The 22,381-nt window shown below is 39.5% G+C and overlaps 1 protein-coding gene across 2 annotated transcripts in view; it reads right to left on the bottom strand.

Moving 5' to 3' along the window:
- SLIT3 (slit guidance ligand 3) overlaps positions 1-22,381 on the bottom strand; it is a 1,050,869-nt gene that overhangs the window by 322,051 nt on the left and 706,437 nt on the right. For both annotated transcript variants that reach the window (XM_073573732.1, XM_073573731.1), the window contains exon 8: positions 11,593-11,756. In XM_073573732.1, the coding sequence (XP_073429833.1) occupies positions 11,593-11,756 (164 nt within the window). The remainder of the gene's footprint in view (positions 1-11,592; positions 11,757-22,381) is intronic.

Below are 22,381 nucleotides of genomic sequence, written 5' to 3'. Positions count from 1 at the left end.
GTGGAACAGGAGATTCGCATCAGGGATGTGCAGCCGACAAATCTGCGCCAACTGTGTGATGCCATCATGTCAATATGGTCCAAAATCTCTGAGGAATGCTTCCAGCACCTTGTTGAATCTCTGCCACGAAGAATTGAGGCAGTTCTGAAGGCAAAAGGGGGTCCAACCCGTTACTAGCATGGTGTACCTAATAAAGTGGCCAGTGAGTGTATATATATATATATATATACACAGACATATTGGGAAAAAAATATTTGATACACTATCGATTTAGTTTTCTCACCTACAAAGAATGGGGAGGTCTGTAATTTTTATCGTAGGTACACTTTAACTGTCAGAGATGGAACCTAAAAATAAAATCTAGAAAATCACATTGTATGATTTTAAAACAATTAAACTGCATTTTATTGCATGAAATAAGTATTTTATCACCTACCCACCAGCAAGAATTCTGGCTCTCCCAGACCTGTTAGTTTTCGTTTAATAAGCCCTCTTACTCTGCACTCATTACCTAGATTAATTGCACCTGTTTGAACTCATTACCTGTATAAAAGACACCTGTCCACACACTCAATCAATCACATTCCAACTTCTCCAACATGGCCAAGACCAAAGAGCTGTTTTAGAATACCAGGAACAAAATTGTATGTCTCCATTCCTGTAGAGGCTTCTGTAAGAAGCATTTCAAGGTCCTGAAGTGGCCTAACCAGTCTCCAGACCTGAACCCAAAAGAAAATCTTTGTAGGGAGCTGAAACTCAATGTTACCCAGAAACAGCCCCAAAACCTGAAAGATCTGGTGAAGATCTGTATGGAGGAGGGGGCCAAAATCCCTGTTGCAGTTTGTGCAAACTTGGTCAAGAACTACAGGAAACGTCTGACCTCTGTAATTGCAAACAACGATTTCTGTATCAAATATTAAGTTGTTTTTCTATTGTATCAAATACTTATTTAATGTAAATTATTTATTTAAAAATCATACACTGTGATTTTCTGGTATTTATTTTTAGATTCCATCTCTCACAGTTGAAGAGTACCAACGATAAAAATTACAGACCTCTCCATTCCTTGTAGGAGGAAAAACTTGCAAAATTGGCAGCATATCAAATACATATTTTCACCACTGTATAGATGTAAATATATATATTATAATACCCACAGCCTCGCTCATGGAAAATATGTTAAAATTGTTGGTTATGGTAGCTAAAGTAAAATTTTCAGTGTCACCCTGAAATTGACATTTTCAGAGTGCTACAGAAAAAAATTTTCCACTTTAATTTTTATTATTTTGGCATTTTACTGATTTGTCAGTCACAACTGTTGCTTTCTCTTTAGCACTTTTACTTTCACCTTCACAGTTCTCCATTATATGCATAGGGCCTAACTTCAGGGGCCCCAATCTCATGACGGGGGACACTAGCGAGATGTAACATGTGCAGCATTCTGCTACTGTGGGTGGAGAGGGGGCGTGCCAAATTTCACCCAAATCGGGCATGAATTGTGGATTTGTATAGAGCGGGATAGTACAGATTTCACATTTCTCTATTATATGTATAGGGCCTAACTTCGGGGGCCCCAATCTAATGATGGGGGGACGCTAGAGAGATATAAAATGCACAGTATTCTGACCCTGTAGGTGGAGAGGGGGCATGCCGAATTTCACCCAAATCTGGCAAGAACTGTGGATTTGTATAGAACGGGCTACTACAGATTTCACATTTCTCCATTATATGTATAGGGCCTAACTTTAGGGGCCCCAATCTCTTGATGGGGGGAATGCTAGAAAGATGTAACATGTGCAGTAATCTGTTCCTGTGGGTGGTGTGCCAAATTTCACCCAAATCGAGCGAGAACTATGGATTTGTATAGAACTACTACAGATTTGGAGTTTAATATAGCTATCAATATATCTCAATTGTGCCTATAGAAAAATATATCGAATTGGTTATGTGTTCAATGCTTATTTCACCCATTGTATATGGAAAGGAAAGAAACACATTGAGGATTCACATTTGTAAACATAATCATATGTGATTACACACATTAAGAGATCCATTTCATTACTCAACTTTTAAAAGGTTTCAGACTTTGTAAATAGTAATTGGAGAGGAAATGCAGAGCCCCAGGATCTAATTACATAAAGGCCACTGCCAGTGATTGACAGCAGAATCTATGAAGGTGAACAGCAGTAATCAGAGTTAGATCCGATTGCTGTTGTTAGAGGATTGGATCTCACTCAGTTGTTTTTTTCCAATTATTATTCTTTTTTCCTAAGGTATCCAGCAGCTCAAGCCTCTATCCACAGTGATTACTATGGGATATGGTTAGGAAAATACATGTCTTTGTATTCAGAAACATTTTGGTAATTCATGGTTTCACACTTAATTTAGCTCTTAACTGCAAGAACATGCATTACACCCAGAAATGTGTGGGTCAAACTAAGCTGATAAAAATGGAAGTCAGCGTCCGCACTCAGAATGCTCCAATCCAGTGTTTGCAACAAATCAAATGATGTCCTGATCACATCTCCATTGCAAACATTCGTAACCTGAGGAGAACGGTCACTAATTGTTACAAATTGAAGAGTTAAAACATTTAGTTAACAGAACAGGCAAGCAGGAGGAGAGGTAGACACGTCCCAGGCTCCACTTAGCAGGTAAGAAACAGATACACACTCCGACACTAAAAAGCACGCACTATACTATAATCACCATCGGCCACTAAGTCTCACCTATGTCCACATACGGCAGCTTTAGACAGAGGTTTGGATGCATTTAACCATGAATGTCAAGAGTTTGATATGCAGATACATTTTCCAAAAACAGAAAGGAAAAGGAAAATTGCTTGTGGCTGGCTGTGTACATGAAGGGGCAAAGTCTCTTGACAAAAGGAAAGAGAATTACTGAGAGCTCAGTCATTGCTTTTGAAAAATGTCAAGGATTCCACTGAGAGCTGAAGTCTGCCGGTCTGAATTACCATTAGCGCTAACAGTTGGTAACCAATGGTCATCCCTCTTTTTATGTGTCAATATTATGAGGACTAGATAAAATAATCCCCCCATCATACATATTCTATTTGGTGGGAATTCAAAATATAGTTTAAAAGACTGAATTTAGTAAGAGGTGGAACTTGAGAAGCAGACAAATAAATATCCCTTCTGAAACCTGGCAAACATAGCAGCAGAAGTGCTAAATGTATTTCATGTATGGACATACATATGCAATTGGTTTCACTGCTGCAGATTGGCGTGGACGGAATAGCAATCAACACTCGTAGTATATTGCCAGGCTTTTTGAGTATGCTACAATAAAGAATGATCGATATGGTGACAGGTATAGGAATGTATATAACTTGTACAGTATTTCTTGTTAGCAAACCCAAAACAAAATTCAGATAACAGCTTAAAAACAACATGTAAGAATTGGAGTATATAAACACTCCTGGCCATTGAAATTGCAACACAAAGAAAAAGCTGTGGAATTATTGAAATCACCAGATCAATAGACATGCTAATCATATGCAAAGGATGAAAAAATGGAGAGAACATTTTCAAAATACCTTGATTTATTCAGTATGGAGTGTGAACACCACACTCAGAAATACACGCAGTTGTACACCTTGGCATGTTATCAGTGAGGTTATTGATGGTAATCTGAGAAATGTTCTGCACACAGAATGCACTTTGGCATCCAAATCAAGATCCACTTCTGGCAGCTCTTTTTACAATTGCCAACCTACGAAATCCCAGATGTGCTAAATGGGAGACGAGTCCAGAGATGGTTGCAGGTTTAGGCCATGCGGGCTGCTCACAGTAGAAAGAGCAACTTGCAGCCTGTCACTGTTGTGTAGAAAAATGGCTACTGGGGCACTTTTGTGAAATGAGCATACCACTGGCCTTACAATCAAATCAATATAATGCTGTGCTGTTATAGTACCTGCAATGAAAAGACTATAATCCTGGATGTAAGACCAGTGCAATGCTCCCTCCAGGCCAATGTTCGGTTATGTTTGCAGCTAAGACACTACCAGGACTCATTGCTGAAGAGGATAGACCTACATTCCGGCCTCCATTCACATCTTGCGCTATACCATGATATTCTTTGAGAGCGGTGGCATGAGGTCAATAGAAAGCCTTCACAATGGAACGTCACTACTCCCAGGATTTTGGTTTGAGTTTGCATAATGCATGGTAGCTGAATCCCTGTACTCTCCATTCCAGGTACACAAAACATCTCAGTGCTACATTAATTTGGTTTTGGAACCAATAGTATGATTATTTCATGAAAGTGTCCCAGGAGCTATTATTCAACACAGCAACGCCAGGCCACAAGTTACTCATGATATTGTGAGCAGCCTGTGTGGTATAAACGTGCTACCATGGCCTGCAGTATCTCTTGACTTTAGCCTTTTTGACTTTAGACATAGCCATATGTTCAGGTCGCATGGTACTTACCGAACTTGGATGTATAGATACGTCATAGCGATTTTGTGCTCACAGAGGCTTTGTGAGCGCTATCGCCACCAGATGTCAACTAATTCTGACAGTTGACACCTGGCAATCAGTGCAGGAGTGGTGCTTGCACTGCTTCCAGCACTTTAACCTCCTAAATACTGCAATTGATATCGATAGCAGTATATAGCAGGCAAGCAGAGGGATGGTGTCCCCATGATGTAATCGCAAGGGGCTGATTGTTGCCATGGTGACCCTATATCGTCATAATGACATCCGGGTCACCAGAGCTAGCAAACTTGCCAGATCATGATCAGAGCATGATGTAGCAAGTTTGTCAGTGCAGAGCTGACAGTTTGTAAAGTACAGAAAAACTCCTGCTTTACTATGCTTTTCAAGCGATCAGACTGCAAAAGGTGAAAGTTCCATAGTGTGACAAAGCAAAAAAGTAAGTGACATTTTTTCTGTAAAAGTATAAAAAAAAACCTCACAAAATAAATAAAAAATAATATATTGTACCTATAAATGAATATTTTTAGGAAAAAAAAGTGCACATATTTGGTATTGACGCGGCTGAAACAACCTGACCTATAAAACTGTTCCACTCGTTAACCCCTTCATTGAATACAGCAAAAAAAGAGAAAAAACGATGCTTTATCATGTCGCCATACAAAAAGTAGAATAAAATGCAAAAAAAAATGTAAATCAAAATGGTACCACTGAAAACATCATCTTGTCCTGCAAAAAACAAGCTACAGTACAGCTCCATCAGCCAAAAAATAAAAAAGTCATAGCTCTCAGAATAAAACAATGTAAAATTAATGATTTTTTCTATAAAATTGTTTTTATTGTATAAAAGTGGCAAACCAAGAAAAAAAATATATACATGTACTATAGATGTAATTGTACTGACCTGAAGAATAAAGCTGTCTTATCAATTTTACCACAAGCGGAACGGCATTTAAAAAAAAATCCTGAATTGTTGGTTTTTGTTCTTTCCGCCTCACAAAAATCGGACTAGAAAGTGAACAAAAAATGTCATGTGTCTGATAATAATTCCAATAAAAATGTCAACTCAGCCTGAAAAAAACACGCTATCACATGTCTGTCAGCCAAAATATGGAAAGATTACAGTTCTCAAAATATGGTGATGCAAAAACTCATCAAAAAAAGGCGTCTATTAGTGTGTGACAGCAGCCAAACATAAAAAAATATAAATCCTTTTATCGCTGTAATCACACCTACCCGAAGAATAAAGTCACCTAATCACTTATGCCGCATGAAGGAACTGCGTAAAAAATAAAACCAATTCTGCACCTGCTGTTGATTTTTTTATTCTACCACCCAAGGATCACAGTAAGGCTCGGCTAACATTTATCCTGTGCTCTGTTCTGAGAGCTTACATCGGGGTTTCCATGTAAATCTCTAAATTACGTAATTCACATGGAAATACCGGCAGAAAATCCCCTATAATGAGACAGTTGGAGACAGTGTAAATGCAAACTGGCCTGTGATCCAACAGTGTCCATCTTTTTACGAGTGAATAAAAGTGCCAACAGCCACAGTTTTGTGCAATTCTGAAATGGAGGACACAGCTGAACAAAGGCCAGACGGATTCCAGAGTAACTCTGCTGCCTCATTATAGTGAACGAATACCTCGGGGAATTTCATCTGAATCACGTTACTCAGAGATTTAGATGGAATCCCCAAAGTAAGTGTTCCTTGTAAAGCACAGAATAAATGTGATCCCAAACGTTATGTAAAAAATTCTGAATAAAAGCTTCAACTCAATCCACATAAGAAGTCCCCACTCAGGTCCATCATCTGTCAATGGCTATATAGGGGGCTTCCATGTTACTGGTAGCATAAAGGCTCTGGAAAAGCTAAATGGCTCCTCGCTCCCCCCAAAGAAATTGAGCAAATTCTGCGCTCCCATATCCAAATGCCCCCCCTTCTTTCTGAACACCACAGTGTGCCTAAACCACATTTAGTGCCAAAATGTCTGTAGTTTCCATAGCGATGTAGCTAATTTACGGGTGTGTGCCTCCAGAAGCATGAACTAGGTATAACTTAGTGATCACTACAATGTACTGGTAATCAGTACAATGGTAGTTTGCTGCTTGTTTCTGGAAAACACCCATGGAGTCAAAATTGTCATGACACTTGTAGATAAATTCCCAAAGGGGTATAATTTTAAAAAATGAGGTCACTTGAGGGGGATTCTGCTCTTCTAGCACTTAGGGGCTTTGCACATGGAGTCAGCAAATTATTTTAGGAAAATCTGCGCTCCAGGAGGCAAATAGTGCACTGTAGCTCTCAAGTCTCGGTGTGTGGCTAAGCATTACAGTACAGAAACATATGGGGTATTTCTACATTCAGCAGAAATTGGGAGACAAATTTTGGAGCCATTTTTATCCATTTCTCAGTGTGAAAATGTAAAATCTGTGGCCAAAATTTTGGTGGTAAAAATGTAATTTTTTTTCTCCACTGCCCAATGGTATCAAATTCTATGACCCACCTGTGGTGTCAATATGATCACTGCACCCATAGATTAATTCAATGAGAGGTGTAGTTTGTAAAATAATATCTCTTACGGTTTTTTTTTCTGTTCTGGCACCTCAGGGACTCTGCTAATGTGACATGGAACCCTCAAACCAGTCCAGCAAAATCTGAACTTCAATATGTTGCTTCTTCCCTTCTGAGATTTGCACTGTGCCTCAAAAGTACTTTACAACCACATATGGGGTACCAGCGTACTCAGGAGAAATTGCACAATAAATTTTGGCTTCCAATTTCTCCTGTTACGCTTGTGCAATTAAAAAATTTGAGGCTAAAATAACATTTTTGTGGGAAAAAATGTGATTTTTTTTTATTTTCATGACTCAACGTTATAAAATTCTGTGAAGTACTCGGGAGTTCAAGGTGCTCATCACACATCTAGAAACATTCCTTGAGGAGTCTAATTGCCAAATTTGGGCTATCTGTGAGAGTTTCTACTGTTTAGGCACATCAGGGGCTCTCCAAACGAGACAGCTAATTATTCCAACAAATTTTGATTTAAAAAAGTCAAATGGTGCTTCTTCCCTTCCGAGCCCTGCCATGCACCCAAATAGTGGTTTTCAACCACATATTGGGTATTGGCATGCTCAGGAGAAATTGCACAACAAATTTTAGTGTCCATTTTTGTGAAATTAAAAAAATTGGGGGGTGTAAAGTAAAATTTTTGCTTAAAATGTTAAATGTTCATTTTTTCCTTGCACATTCTAAAAATTCCTGTGAAGCACCTGAACTTTTTGAATGTGGTTTTAAGCACCATTAGGGGTGCAGTTTTTATAATGTTGTCACTTTTAGGTATTTTCTGTCATATAGACCCTTCAAAGTCACTTCAAATATAATGTGGTCCCTAAAATAATGGTTTTGTAAATTTTGTTGAAAAAATTAGAAATCGCTGGTCAACTTTGAACTGCTCAAACTTCCTAACAAAAAAAATAATGTTTCAAAAAATGGGCTGATGTAAAGTGGACATGTGGGAAATGTTATTTATTAACTATTTTGTGTGATATAACTATGATTTAAAGGAATACAAATTATAAGTTTGAAAATTGATGAATTTTAAACATTTTCACCAAATTTCCATTTTTTTCACAAATAAATGCAGAATTGTAAAATGTGGCCTGGCCATGAAGCCTTGGGGTAAAGGGCTTAAGCACAACTGGGATATCATTGGTCAGCAATTGCAAAGGGAGCTACCAATAGTTGATCTCGCAGTTTTGTGTGCCCAAGTGCATTCAGCGTGGCAGAGCATTCCTCAGATAACCATTAATAACATCACTGATGCTTAATACTGAATAAAATTAAAATGTTTTGAGAATGTTTCCATATTCATCATTTGCATATCATTAACATTTTTGTCGATCCTGTGATTTCTATAATTCAATGACTTTTACTTCTTTGTGCTGCAATTTCTATGAGGAGGAGTGTATATATTTAATGACACTGATCCACGATGCATCCAGTAGAAATCTAGCAATGGGAAATAGTAGGAAATAAAAAAAGTGTTGGCTGCTTTCATTAGTGAGGGAAAAACCTTAAAAAATTTATAAATCCGCACTTGTGCATTTTTAAAGGCATTAATCACCTCGATCATGACAGAATACCTATGTAAATCATGTCATCAAATGTTTTTATGAATTTGGTCATTTTTATCCAGAGTTGTTTCTCCACCCACCAACTACGGTTTCAATATTTTCAGGTTAATGGAGACAAGAATCCATCCTGAGGAACACACCTCTTTGGTCTGCCTACCAGCTTCAGTCCCACTGGTCTCCTGGCTAATGGCCAAATCAGAATGACCCGCTTTGCACCATCACCATGATGGCGTTGATGTGCTTTGCGTTCCACTGGTCTGTGAGCAGGGGCACCATTTACATGTGGGTGACATCAGTGACGCATGCACCGTGTGATAGTGAGAGCTTCCGCTCATGAGCAGCAGATTCTACGATCATGTGACCTACACACCCCTTCATCCAGCAGAGTGATTGGCCCATTGCAACTATTTAACAATGTCCACTGCTCCCCAACACATGCCTCCTGACAGAAGGAAATTAAAACGTGCATTGGGGCATCGGGGATATCATAAATACCAGAGCCAAGTGCATGTAAGTGTGTCTATCATGTTAACTACTCGGCCGTATTACCCATCTGTTTTAAGTAGATGAAAACGTTTATCCCATATTACTAAATAACATTAGGAAGACTCATAACTTATAGAATATGCACTTGGTAGAGCTGTTTATATTCCTATGTATGTCTCTGCTTTAGACACAACAGCCTCAGTGTTAGAAATATTTTGTACATATTTTAATTGTATTTAATAAAAAGTGTTTTTATTGGGCTCAATATGCTCTATGGGAGTTTGCCCTTTATTTTCAGTGTACATTTTCCTACATGTATGAGCGGCCTATATAAAGATGGCAACGCTTCTAAGTCACCAAACTGTAAGCAAGACTCATACAGTATATGGAAAAAAGCCACACTTCTAATAAAACAAGACCAGGTCAAACTTTGTATTGATTTGAAGGGTGCTCCAGTGCTATCACCCTGGTCCTCGCACCGATCTAGCTTACTTGCTGTAAACATCACGTCAATCACTGTCCTCAGTGATTAATTTTTTCACATCACATACTCATCATCAGAAAATAACCTACTGTTTAAATCAGGTTCTTGTTTACATGCACTTTTGAAAATTTGGGTCAATTTTTTTGGTTAATGTTATCATTAGTGATGAGTGAACGTGCGCAGATGTTTGTTAGGCAATCCCTGCATGTGTTGAGGCTGCTGAACAGCCGCAAGACATACAGCTGTTCTCACCCGAATATGGAATTCGAGCACAGCGGGGATACTCGGATAACACCTTATGAGAGCACGCTCGCTCATCGCTAGTTACGATCTTTATTAAACAAAATTAGTAATCCTGCAGTTTTCACACTAGCCATTCGGGCTATTTTAGACTCATATTTCCAGTTGTTTCAGGAAGAGTTTTCAGCAGGCTCCATATCAGAGGCAAGATAACAATGACAGGTAACACCGCTATACATAGGTGATATCACAGGATTCATCATTCACAAAAGGTGATGTCACAACTGCTCCCCCTCACTTCACAATGACCTTTGCACATGCTTAGTATCTGCTTCAATACAGTCTATACATTGAATCTAAAAAGCCGCAGGAGTCGGTGTGTTAATAGCCAAATTTCAATTTTTATTTTTAATACAGACTGTGTCCCTAAAAAAATTGAATTTTTTTTTCTTTTACATATGACAGTTAACAAAAAAATTTGACATAATTGGAGTATGTCAACACCAAACTGAAATTAAAATATTTAAACATTCAAACAAATGAATTAGCCTGTCTAAAAATCAATATTGGTAATGTAGATTTGAGTAAATGTGTTTTATATATAAAAAAAATTACATTTGTAAATGAGGAGGCTTCAGTGTACCCTTGGTGTGGCCAAGGGCTTGGTGCATCTTTTTGTTCCCTCAAACACAATACTCAGCCCCTCACTTCATGATGATTGGCAGAGCCCACCATGGAGCACTGATTTAACTCCACAGATCTGAGCCTTTTGACTCTGCAGGAGCGGAGTGCCTGCATACACCATGTCAGCATCTGCAGGGGCCAGTTCTTATCTTCCTGTCTGGTATGTAGCAGCCACTTATTGCACACAGGATGACAAAGTAGTGGATGCCGATGCTGACAGGAGATGAAGAGGAGAATGTGCACAATGGTAGTGAATGTCTCACCATGAGAAGAAGTTCAGAGTATTGCAATTGAGGGGCGGAAAGGTGCTCTGAGCCCTTGACCATGCAAAGAGTGTACCGAAGTCCCCTCACTTCCATATCTAATAAACCACTTTTTCTAAAACAAACAAAAAAATATATATTTCCTGAAATCTACAGCACCAGTGTGATTTTATAGGGTCTGAATCCACATAGGTCTAAATAGTTTCAGTTTTGGTGGTGACAGAGTCCCTTTAAACAATCGGTTATTTTTCTGATGATAGCTTCTCTTTAAAAGTGAGGCTTATACAACTGTTTACAGGCTTCTCATATTGTAAAGACTGTGGTCATTGGGGGCTTTAATATGGCAAATATGTTGAGGTAAAAAGACAGCTTTGTTCAAGTTCACACGAGCTTTCACCATCACTCTTCTGTGGATTGTGTTCTTTGGACCATCTATAGATTATGTGGCAATACAACAACCCTTGATAGACTCACAGGTCATGTACATTTTTCTGGATGTCCTATTACATTACAGGGAATTCAGAAATCTGTAAAATTATAACATATTAAAAAATAGTTGTATGTGGAATTTTCTAAAAAGTGATGACAATACATAAAAAATTACATTTTAATAATATGATGTGTAAAGAATGGCTTTGGTATAACATTCTTCATAAACAACTGTGTGTAGGCTCCTTCAAGAATGCATGTAAACTACAAATGGATAGTCATATAATCAAGCACCATAGTCTCACCGAGCACTAGAATGAGCACCTGTTGCCCCACAGTGATGGTCCAGCGTCAGCTATACTTCCTCTTAATTTTAATAAATATACCCATTAAGCAAAGTCTGTATTTACCCATGCAAACAAAATCCTTTTTTTGAACATCCGCTACATTGAAACCTCTCAGGTGCACAGGAGACATGCAGAAGGTAAACTGGCCAATAGTTCGCCTCTGGCGCAACCAGTCCGACAACCAGGTAAGGTGGCAGTCACAGAACAAGTAGTTGGAGTGAAGACGTCTGAAAAACAATGAAGAACAAACAATGAATATAATGGTAATGCTAGTAGTGCTTTAATATGCTATGAGTATTCAGTTCTAGCATTCATGAAGTATGAAATGTAACTTCTGTCTTTGTTAAAATTTCCTTAGAACACAGCACCTTATGTACTTTTTCTGTTACTACATGGGTACTGCTGAGCAAATTATGTAGCTATTTTTACTCAACTCTGCCAATTTAAAACCTTATAAATTGTAATAGATTTTCCCATGTGTGACTGGTGCCATAATCTGAACTTTTGCCAACTATACTTTCTGAGCAACTGAAGACCGAATGGCTCACATTGTCAAGTAAATACTGTAAATAAACCGGAAAGCCACCATTTTCAAGAAGTAAACAGATAAAATTGCCACCATTCTCAGGAGGTCAACAGATAAGATTGCCATCATTCTCAGGAAGTGAATAGTTAGGAGTGCTACCATTCTCAGGAAGTGAATAGTTAGGAGTGCCACCATTCTCAGGAGGTCAACAGATAGGATTGCCACCATTCTCAGGAAGTGATTAGTTAGGAGTGCCACCATTCTCAGGAAGTGAATAGTTAGGAGTGCTACCATTCTCAGGAAGTGAATAGTTAGGAGTGACACCATTCTCAGGAAGTGAATATATAGGATCGATTCGCCACCATTCTCAGGAAGTGAATAGTTAGGCGTGCCACCATTCTCAGTAAGTGAATAGCTATGCAAGCCACCATTCTCAGGAAGTGAATAGTTAGGCATGCCACCATTCTCAGGAAGTGAATAGTTAGGAGTGACACCATTCTCAGGAAGTGAATAGTTAGGAGTGACACCATTCTCAGGAAGTGAATAGTTAGGAGTGCCACCATTCTCAGGAGGTCAACAGATAGGATTGCCACCATTCTCAGGAAGTGATTAGTTAGGAGTGCCACCATTCTCAGGAAGTGAATAGTTAGGAGTGCTACCATTCTCAGGAAGTGAATAGTTAGGAGTGACACCATTCTCAGGAAGTGAATATATAGGATCGATTCGCCACCATTCTCAGGAAGTGAATAGTTAGGCGTGCCACCATTCTCAGTAAGTGAATAGCTATGCAAGCCACCATTCTCAGGAAGTGAATAGTTAGGCATGCCACCATTCTCAGGAAGTGAATAGTTAGGAGTGACACCATTCTCTGGAAGTGAATAGTTAGGAGTGACACCATTCTCAGGAAGTGAATAGTTAGGAGTGACACCATTCTCAGGAGGTCAACAGATAGGATTGCCACCATTCTCAGGAAGTGATTAGTTAGGAGTGCCACCATTCTCAGGAAGTGAATAGTTAGGAGTGCTACCATTCTCAGGAAGTGAATAGTTAGGAGTGCCAACATTCTCAGGAGGTCAACATATAGGATTGCCACCATTCTCAGGAAGTGATTAGTTTGAAGTGCCACCATTCTCAGGAACATGCAAAACACAAGCCGCGGAGACACGATCACATGTTTCTCAAAGCAAGCAATGACTAGCCAGGTCTTTCCCTGGGAAGGAATAACCACGGGAAGGGCAGTCTCCAATGAAGGAAACCACCTATGCCAAAACATGGTATCCATCCACAGACAGCTGTTTTCAGGTATTGCCCCTCATCAGTGTGGAGTAGGAAACTGGCTAGTAGGAGCAATGTCTAGTAAAAGACTGTGAAAAATGAGGATGAATGAACTCACGGAGATCAACATCCAACACTGCGGAGACACCATCACATGTTTCTCAACGCAGTGATTCTAGAGCAATGCCCCCATCCCTTATGGGAAATATGCAAAAACATGCAAAACACAAGCCGCGGAGACACCATCACATGTTTCTCAATGCAAGCAATGACTAGCCAGGTCTTTCCCCGGGAAGGAACAACCACGGGAAGGGCAGTCTCCAATGAAGGAAACCACCTATGCCAAAACACGGTATCCATCCACAGACAGCTGTTTCAGGGTATTGCCCCTCATCAGTGTGGAGTAGGAAACTGGCTAGTAGGAGCAATGCCTAGTAAAAGACTGTGAAAAATGAGGATGAATGAACTCATGGAGATCAACATCCAACACTGCGGAGACACCATCACATGTTTCGCAACACAGTGTTTTTAGAGCAATGCCCCCATCCCTTATGGGAAATATACAAAAACATGCAAAACACAAGCCGCGGAGACACCATCACATGTTTCTCAACACAAGTAATGACTAACCAGGTCTTTCCCCGGGAAGGAACAACCACGGGAAGGGCAGGAAGTGAATAGTTAGGAGTGCCACCATTCTCAGGAAGTGAATAGTTAGGCATGCCACCATTCTCAGGCGGTCAACAGATAGGATTGACACAATTCTCAGGAAGTGATTAGTTAGGAGTGCCACCATTCTCAGGAAGTGATTAGTTAGGAGTGCTACCATTCTCAGGAAGTGAATAGTTAGGAGTGCTACCATTCTCAGGAAGTGAATAGTTAGGAGTGACACCATTCTCAGGAAGTGAATATATAGGATCGATTCGCCACCATTCTCAGGAAGTGATTAGTTAGGAGTGCCACCATTCTCATGAAGTGAATAGTTAGGAGTGCTACCATTCTCAGGAAGTGAATATATAGGATTGATTCGCCACCATTCTCAGGAAGTGAATAGTTAGGCGTGCCACCATTCTCAGTAAGTGAATAGTTATGCGAGCCACCATTCTCAGGAAGTGAATAGTTAGGCGTGCCACCATTCTCAGGAAGTGAATAGTTAGGAGTGCCACCATTCTCAGGAAGTGAATAGTTAGGAGTGACACCATTCTCAGGAAGTGAATATATAGGATTGATTCGCCACCATTCTCAGGAAGTGAATAGTTAGGCGTGCCACCATTCTCAGTAAGTGAATAGTTATGCGAGCCACCATTCTCAGGAAGTGAATAGTTAGGCGTGCCACCATTCTCAGGAAGTGAATAGTTAGGAGTGACACCATTCTCAGGAAGTGAATAGTTAGGAGTGCTACCATTCCCAGGAAGTTAATAGTTAGGCGTGCTAGCATACTCACAAGGTGAACAGCGGGGATTTCCAGCATTCCCAATTGCGGTATGTGAAGGAAAAATGTGTGTAAATACCCTACTATAATATATGGGGTATTAGATAAGCCATATGCAGGGTATTAGATAAGCCATATGCATGGTATGTAAGAAGCCGGAAGCTTTTTGCAGTTTTATTTACAAATATGATATAAAATAAATACATAATTGTTATATAGCCTTAAAAAATCTCCACTAAATCCTTATGTAGTGTATTATCCCAAGCATATCTATTTTACAATGTATTATTTTCTATTATTTAAGAACCTTTAACATGACCAAAGCATTCTACATAAGAAAAAGGATAAAGAAAATCCATAGAAAAGAAAGCACAATGCACATAAGGTGAGTGCATCTCATTGTAGGGAGAATGTCGGCTCCATGCTGCTGCTGCCTCGTTCACTTAAAAAATATCCCCTTTCAAAGCAGCGCTATTACACAGATGCAAAGACAGCAGGACATTCTCTATTAGCAAAATGGATACCATGCAGTGTTTCACATAAATAAAGCTGCTTCAACAATGAAAAACATGAAAGCAGATCAATGCAAACTAATTCCTGCCAGTTCTAATCATGGAGACAAGATCGATAGCAGCTAACAACATAAAGTAGATGGAGCAGTGACTGACCTGCAGTGCCATCTCACAGGAAACCGTTTTACAGCTGCTGGAAAAAGTTTATTTTCACTACAGAGCATCAGTTCTACAGATTTCTGCAATGTTCATACAAGTGATTTCACTGCATGATGTGAACTGATGTAATCGAAGCAGAAAATGCATTCACCGACTCGCCAAACCTAGCAATATGCGTGTCAACTGTACAAATGAGAGACGCCATAGACAAGATGCATCTTACTAAAAATCTAAGGCTATCTACTCTTTCCTAACCAATTAAATGCAAAAATAGCACTAATGTATTAACTAAAAATGGAACAACCTTAAAAAAAATACATATTTTTGTCTTTATAATTTCTATGTAGATCAGTGTGTCTGTCTTAATGGTAGGTAACAGACCACAACCCTTTATGGTCACCAGTATCCAACCGAACATTCATTACACACATGGATATGCCACAGATGTCTGTCGGGTAACATAAATGGAGACTTTTTTTTACTTTAATTACGGTACTTTAGTTTTTCCACTAAAACACAATTCTGCACTAGGGTTCCACTAAAAATAAACCACTCGGAGTGTAGAAGATCTATATGATAATGGGTGAACTTGCTCTGATGGCTGGGTTTGTAAACCTTATTTCTGTCTACAAAACAAATTTTCCGCTGATTTATGGTCACTTAAAGTTCAACTTTGATGTGTTCAGAAATCAGCTTGGAAGGAAGTTATTGACAGATGTGACGTAACTACGCCTGGTTTCCTTTCACATCCTCATTCAGATAATGCCTGGTTTAGACAAAAGTGATAGGGACCATCCATATTTAGTTACACCTTAATGTGGTTGGATGCCTTTTTCGCGCTTTGATCAAAAAATGTTATCCAACTACAGGTGTGTGGACCCAGATTTTTTTGCTTTTTTTTTTTTTTTTACAGAGACTGTAGAAGTAAAAAAATCACACATTTACAATTACAGTCAAAATTATTCTACCCCTATTGCAAATCTGATTTATTATCAAATTGTTTAAACTTTAAATAACTCAAAACAGCAATAGCATAATAATATATATACCGTAATAGTATAAAAAATGGTTTCTCCAAATTCATTACAAAATGACAATTTGAAAGCCAAAAAAAGTGGAACTGCTGCAAATCTCAGAATGATTCATCCCCTTCACAACAAGGTTTTTTTTTTTTAGGACAGAATAATTTGGCTGTTGTGACCTGCTCCAAATGTGATGTACAGCCAGACACGAGCTTCTGCCAGCATCCCTGTAGAATTTTAGTGATTTTCTCAAGGACATTAGCCTCCAATTCACTAATATTCTTGTAATTCTTTAAATATGATACTTGTCAAAGGTTTTTATAGTGCTCAAGTCAGACACCTGGGACACCCACTCCAGTATCTTACAGGATTTCTTCTAAATCCAATTCTAAATCCAAATCTTAGGGTACATAATTTGTAAAGAAGTAATGGCTGGCAGTATGATCCAGGTAACAGACTAGAACAAGGGTGTAATCCTTAATCATGAAAACACAAACCGTAGCACTGTATAGTAACTTTAAGCACTGAATGGTAATTGTTATTTAATTTGGACTTCTGTTTGAAAAGTGCACACATCCTTTAAAGAAATGTTCCACCTAAAAGTCCACATTCATATTCAAACCTAACAATTTCGATGACACCAGCTGACAAACATTTATCTAATGTGTTCAGATAATGGAAGAAGGAAAGATTGGGGATGTGGAATTGACGTGCCTGATTTATGTGTGTATGTGCATGTAATGTGTAAGGGTTAATCACACTTTACTATACTGTTGGAGATTTGTGATGTAATATATGATCTGGCCAGTAGAGGGCAGTGGTGAGAGGCCAGAGTTGGAATGCGAGGATTTTTACATTTGGTGGGCAGTTGGGAAGAGTCAAAGGAGATTCGGGGTGGAATTGAAGTTGCGCATCCTTGAAGATAGTCTATATGGGTGGTGTGACTCTGTGGCACGTTGTTCGGCTTGACATGAACTGACTCAGTCAGGACAACCAAGTACAAAGCATCTTAGACTAGGCCACATGAAGACTTATCACTAAGGACTTAGGGAAGCCCTGCATTAGAGATCGGCATTTCCTAAGAGTTTCTGTCTGCGTCAGTCTACACCAAGATCTCCACAGTTATTCAATACACTCAGCCAATAGCCCCTCATGATGTGATGAACCCAGCTCTTTTCTGGCAATGTGTAGCATCTCTCCTCACTCCCGCTGCATATAGCACTAAAATGGCCTGGACCTTGGCATCCACAACACCTGAGGCTTAACAGGAAAGCACTTCAGCTCTCTTGCCACCGCTGACAACTAAGAATTGTATTAAGAGATTTATTGTCTGATCCATAACTGATGTAGTCTGGCAGTTGGCCACCTCTTGAACCGCACAGGACACTATGTCCCATGCGGGTGCAGAGATATCCCTGTAGTTCAGACTGCGACCACAGGAAAGGCACTGGCTGGCCTCCTTGATCTCCAGCACCACTCAATCTCAGGGGTGGAGGGTTGCTTCTCCTGCAGGGGCTGCTACGCATCAGACTTCACAAAAGCCCTTACACTAATTACATGTTGGTGTGTAAAAATGGCTGAAGAGCTGGCTTCTCACACCACCAGAGTTTACAGCCATTTGTGATGCCTGTCTTTGCAGGGACCACACTTCAAGATGGCGGTTCTGATTATTCATTACTCAGCCAAGCAAAGCACCATTCTACTTCAGTCTCAGAACGTATTGGTACCACCTTACATCTGAATATATATGCATGTATATCAATAGCTTTATATCGGTCCAGTAAGTTAGGAGAAAAGGCCTCTTGTGGAAGAGACACTTCGAAAACTGCTCCGAGTAGGCAATAACTATAGTACTGGCACAGCATCATTTCATTGATTTATGCACAGAAAAGGTTAATTGTGTTTGCTCGCATATAACTTAGTTCTGTGTACGTGTACCTGCGTATACTCTTAGTCGGAGTTATTGAGAGTAACTGTTGTCATTGTATTTGTTACTTAGTAAACTAGTTAGTATATATTCATATTCCATTATCTTATCTTTGTGCGTGTCTGCTGATTGTTGCTGTTCCCCTCGCCCTGTGGCCGTCCCGCTTCCACACATCAAATATAATGTGTGTGTATTAAAATAGCTCTCTCCTGTGTCCTGCGCCATTGTTTTCCATTTCTCAGTGAAGTCAACCCTCTGCAAACTCTCCGGGTCACGCTGCGCTCTGCATAGCCAGGAAGTGTTTTTTACAATGTAGGCTATGGAGTGTCACAACAAGGCTTTATAGGTTTTCAATGTAAAAGAGACTACTGGCTCACACATAGAGCATACAATGAGCCTGCTAGTTTGAATTGTGGTGACGTCACTGACCAGCAGAGCAGAACCGCCCTGGACACCGGAGAGCAGCAGTAGGTATAGTAATACACTCACACTTCATCACATACACATTTTATATATATATATACTGTATATACATTTTATTAAAAAATATTGATGGGAGTGCTTCTTTAGAAGCTCATGAATGGGTCACAGGAGAATTGGAAATTTCCTATGTTGACCTGAATTCTTTAGAAAATGTACATTTTACCATTAGGTGCAAATAATTACCATTCACACCATTAATATTGATATGCAAATCTGTTATATGTTTAAAAAAATCTGAAATCTTTATGTTAATTTTCACTCCTTTGCCTTTTCTATGATGAATAACTGAATAACAGAAGCAGCAACATGACTGGCCGCAAAGGGATGGGCAGAGACAGTAATATTCTGAGGACAAGGTTACTTACACTAAACATTTTCAGCGAAATACTGCTTGAAAATATCAAATGTAGCTGATTTATTTGGCCTTTGAGAGTCCTTAGGTTATGTTATCCACGTCGTTTCGAAAAGTGACTTGTTGCCAATCTACGTCTTCCAATCAGTTTCATATTGTCAAAGGTTTCCCATACAGGAAAAATATTTGTCTCATTTGAGCCTCGTAGTTTGCAGGAAGCCATACGTCCATGGACTGTCAATTTATGTCTGAAAGCATTTTTTATTTCAAGATTGTAGTCTGTTGAGGTCAATACACACTGGAAAAGTTGTGCGGTTTGTAATATCTACATATCACAAGTTGCATCCTGATGAAGAAGTTGGATGACTTTGAAACGTGTAGATATTAATCTCCTGGATTATTTCTGTGGATTTTTAACAGCGCGCAGAGGAACCACTTAACCTCTCCTTTTGGCATTTATGATTTCCTAACCCATGGGTGTGCAGCAGCTGATTTGCTCCAAGCTTTAATTATTGTTGAGAGTCAAACGACTTTACCTGCGTGGCGCCCTGACGATATTCACCCTGTCACCCTCCTCATTGGTCATTGGGTCATGGCTCCTACGCTTGGTGTTTGGGGCAGGCGGAAGGTGCAGCTGCACTCGGGGACCGCCAGCTAACAGCTATCACAAACGGTGTTGTGCCTGTTCAGCGTAATTATGAGCGCAACCACCCCTCCCTTACCTCTGCTGGTGGTGACCTCCACATGGAGCACTCTTACTGTTTCTCTATGTACACAGCATGAGGCACCATTCAGGTTAACAATCAAGGTGCATAATAGTACATACTACATTTTAGCCAGGGATGTTTTGTTCTGAAATACTGAAGTATTTCAGAGAAAGCACACATGTGGGGAACCATGCCATCTGAATGACTAGATCACTCCACTTGAGTGACAGGCCAAGGAAGTGGGGAGGGAGGAAATCACAGACCGGTCTCTTGTCCTCCACCAGATTTTACCCCAGTGTTTTAGAATAAAACCTACCTGGCTGAAATGGCCAAGCTGTCCTCTGATCCATGTTGCTCGTAGATCGGGAAGCTTACGTCAGCTGTCAGGTACCAATTATCGTTACAACTGATGAAGCTTATGTCATATTTTACAGCAAATTATATTGCTAAAATGTGGAGATAGCTATGGTGTCTAAAATTTTGATAGCATATATTTAGAAATGTTTTTTGTATGACTTAGTGTAAATTATCTCCTTGAATTCGATAGCAAAGCTTTGCTTTAAAAACCTCATATAGGATTTTCTTATTTTGTTTTCACCTTTAATTACAGCAAAGCAAGATTAGTCATTGACAGTCTCAGGGGAACTATCTACAAAAGCCATCTTCAAAATTAAACTAAAGGAAGAATGGCAGCAGACACTTGGTACTGGAGCAGACAGCTAGGATTGATCGATGTGAGGTGGCTGGATGAATATTACTGAACATTAATGAGAACAAAGGAGAAATCCTTCTACTTAATCACTTACATTAATTCTGACTACTATTAGTGTCAGCTGAGTGAAAGGAACATGGAGGTAAATATAAATAATTACAAATCAAGGTATATTTATGGGTAAAATGATAAGCCCACAAGAGGTAATCCCAACGGTACGGCTGGACGGTGAATTTCCACTGTTCTGTGCTTGGAAATGATGTTTGTTAAAAATCAAAGGTCTGCAAATGACACAGTACATTTTTCCTTGATGGTTGCCTGCTTGTAATTTATTTATATGTAATGTATAATATTCTTTATTTTAGACACGAAAATATTAAGATTTGAGAGTCCTCAGTGGTTGATACCTTTTATTTTAGAAACAAATATTCTTAAGAGGGGGAAGAATTAGAAATACAAGGACAAGACAATATCACTGCTTCACGGGGTGATCCAAAAGGAATCCTGTTTTTCTTATGGTATAATCAGGGGTACTAACGTGGTTGTCCTCGTTTGGGACAAAAGTCTGCAGTCACTGTCTGACTACAGAGAGACAAATCATGACAGTGTGCCGTGCACGCACTGTCACAAATCCCTGGTATTGTCACTGGAAGCAGGCAGTCACATGATGCCATGTATGCAATTTGGATAATTACAGTCATGATCCAACTAGACTGGAGAAACCAAATGAGTCCAGTTGGCATGTGATAGAAAATATTCAAATTGCATCCATGTAACCACATGCCTGCCTGCTCGCACTCAGAATACTGAGGAATCATGATAGTGTGCGCACCACACATACTCATCCCACTATAACTCACTATTCGTCAGTCTGCAGTCACGTAGAGTGCATGCAGACTTCTTACCCAATATCTTGTAGAACCATATTAGCAATATAATGTATATATACACACGTGGTCAAAATAGTTGCTATCCCTCGTTTAATGACAGAAAAACCCACAATGGTCACAGAAATAACTTGAATCTGACAAAAGTAAAAATAAATAAAAAATCTATGAAAATGAACAAATGAAAGTCAGGCTAGTTTCACACTTGCGTTTTTTTGCGCTGCACACAGTGCGCAGTGCAAACGCGCATAAAAAACGCATCATGCGCTTGTGTGCTTTTTTTGCGGTTTTGAATGCGTTTTTAAAAAAAAAACGCATATGTTTTTTTGCGATGACGTGCGCATTACCATGCGCACGTCAGCGCACCCATAGAGTATAATGGGTGTTTGGGTGAAAAAAAAACGCATTGCGTGCGCATGCGTTTTTTGGGGACAAGTTGGACGCACAAAAAAATGCAACAGTGTGCATTTTGTGCGCCCGAGCGCACACTACAAAAAAACGCATGCGCATACAAACGTGTACAAACGCATGTGTATGCACACTAGGGTGACCGCAAAAAATCGATGTCGGAATTTTGTCCGTCTGGACCCCACAAAACGATTCCCCTTTCCAGATATTGAGATAGCCAAAATTTGAGCTCGATCAAACGACGTTAACCCGTGCCGCTCGTCGCTCAAAGTTTGAAAAAATCCAAATTGAGGTATTTTAAGATTTAGGTATTTTGCATAGTCTGTTAGACTATAAAGAATGTGACAACAACATTGCAGAAATAGCCCTGACCAAATTTTCGAACCATTTGTGGTATTTGAATGCAGAGTTGGTGGGATTATCGTTTTTTGATCCCACCATTACAGACAA

This window comes from Dendrobates tinctorius, unplaced genomic scaffold (genome assembly GCF_039654945.1).
Source record: "Dendrobates tinctorius isolate UK_male_01 unplaced genomic scaffold, ASM3965494v1 ptg000036l, whole genome shotgun sequence".
In the NCBI taxonomy this organism is placed as follows: domain Eukaryota; kingdom Metazoa; phylum Chordata; class Amphibia; order Anura; family Dendrobatidae; genus Dendrobates; species Dendrobates tinctorius.
This window is presented reverse-complemented; position numbering and strand designations above follow the sequence as displayed.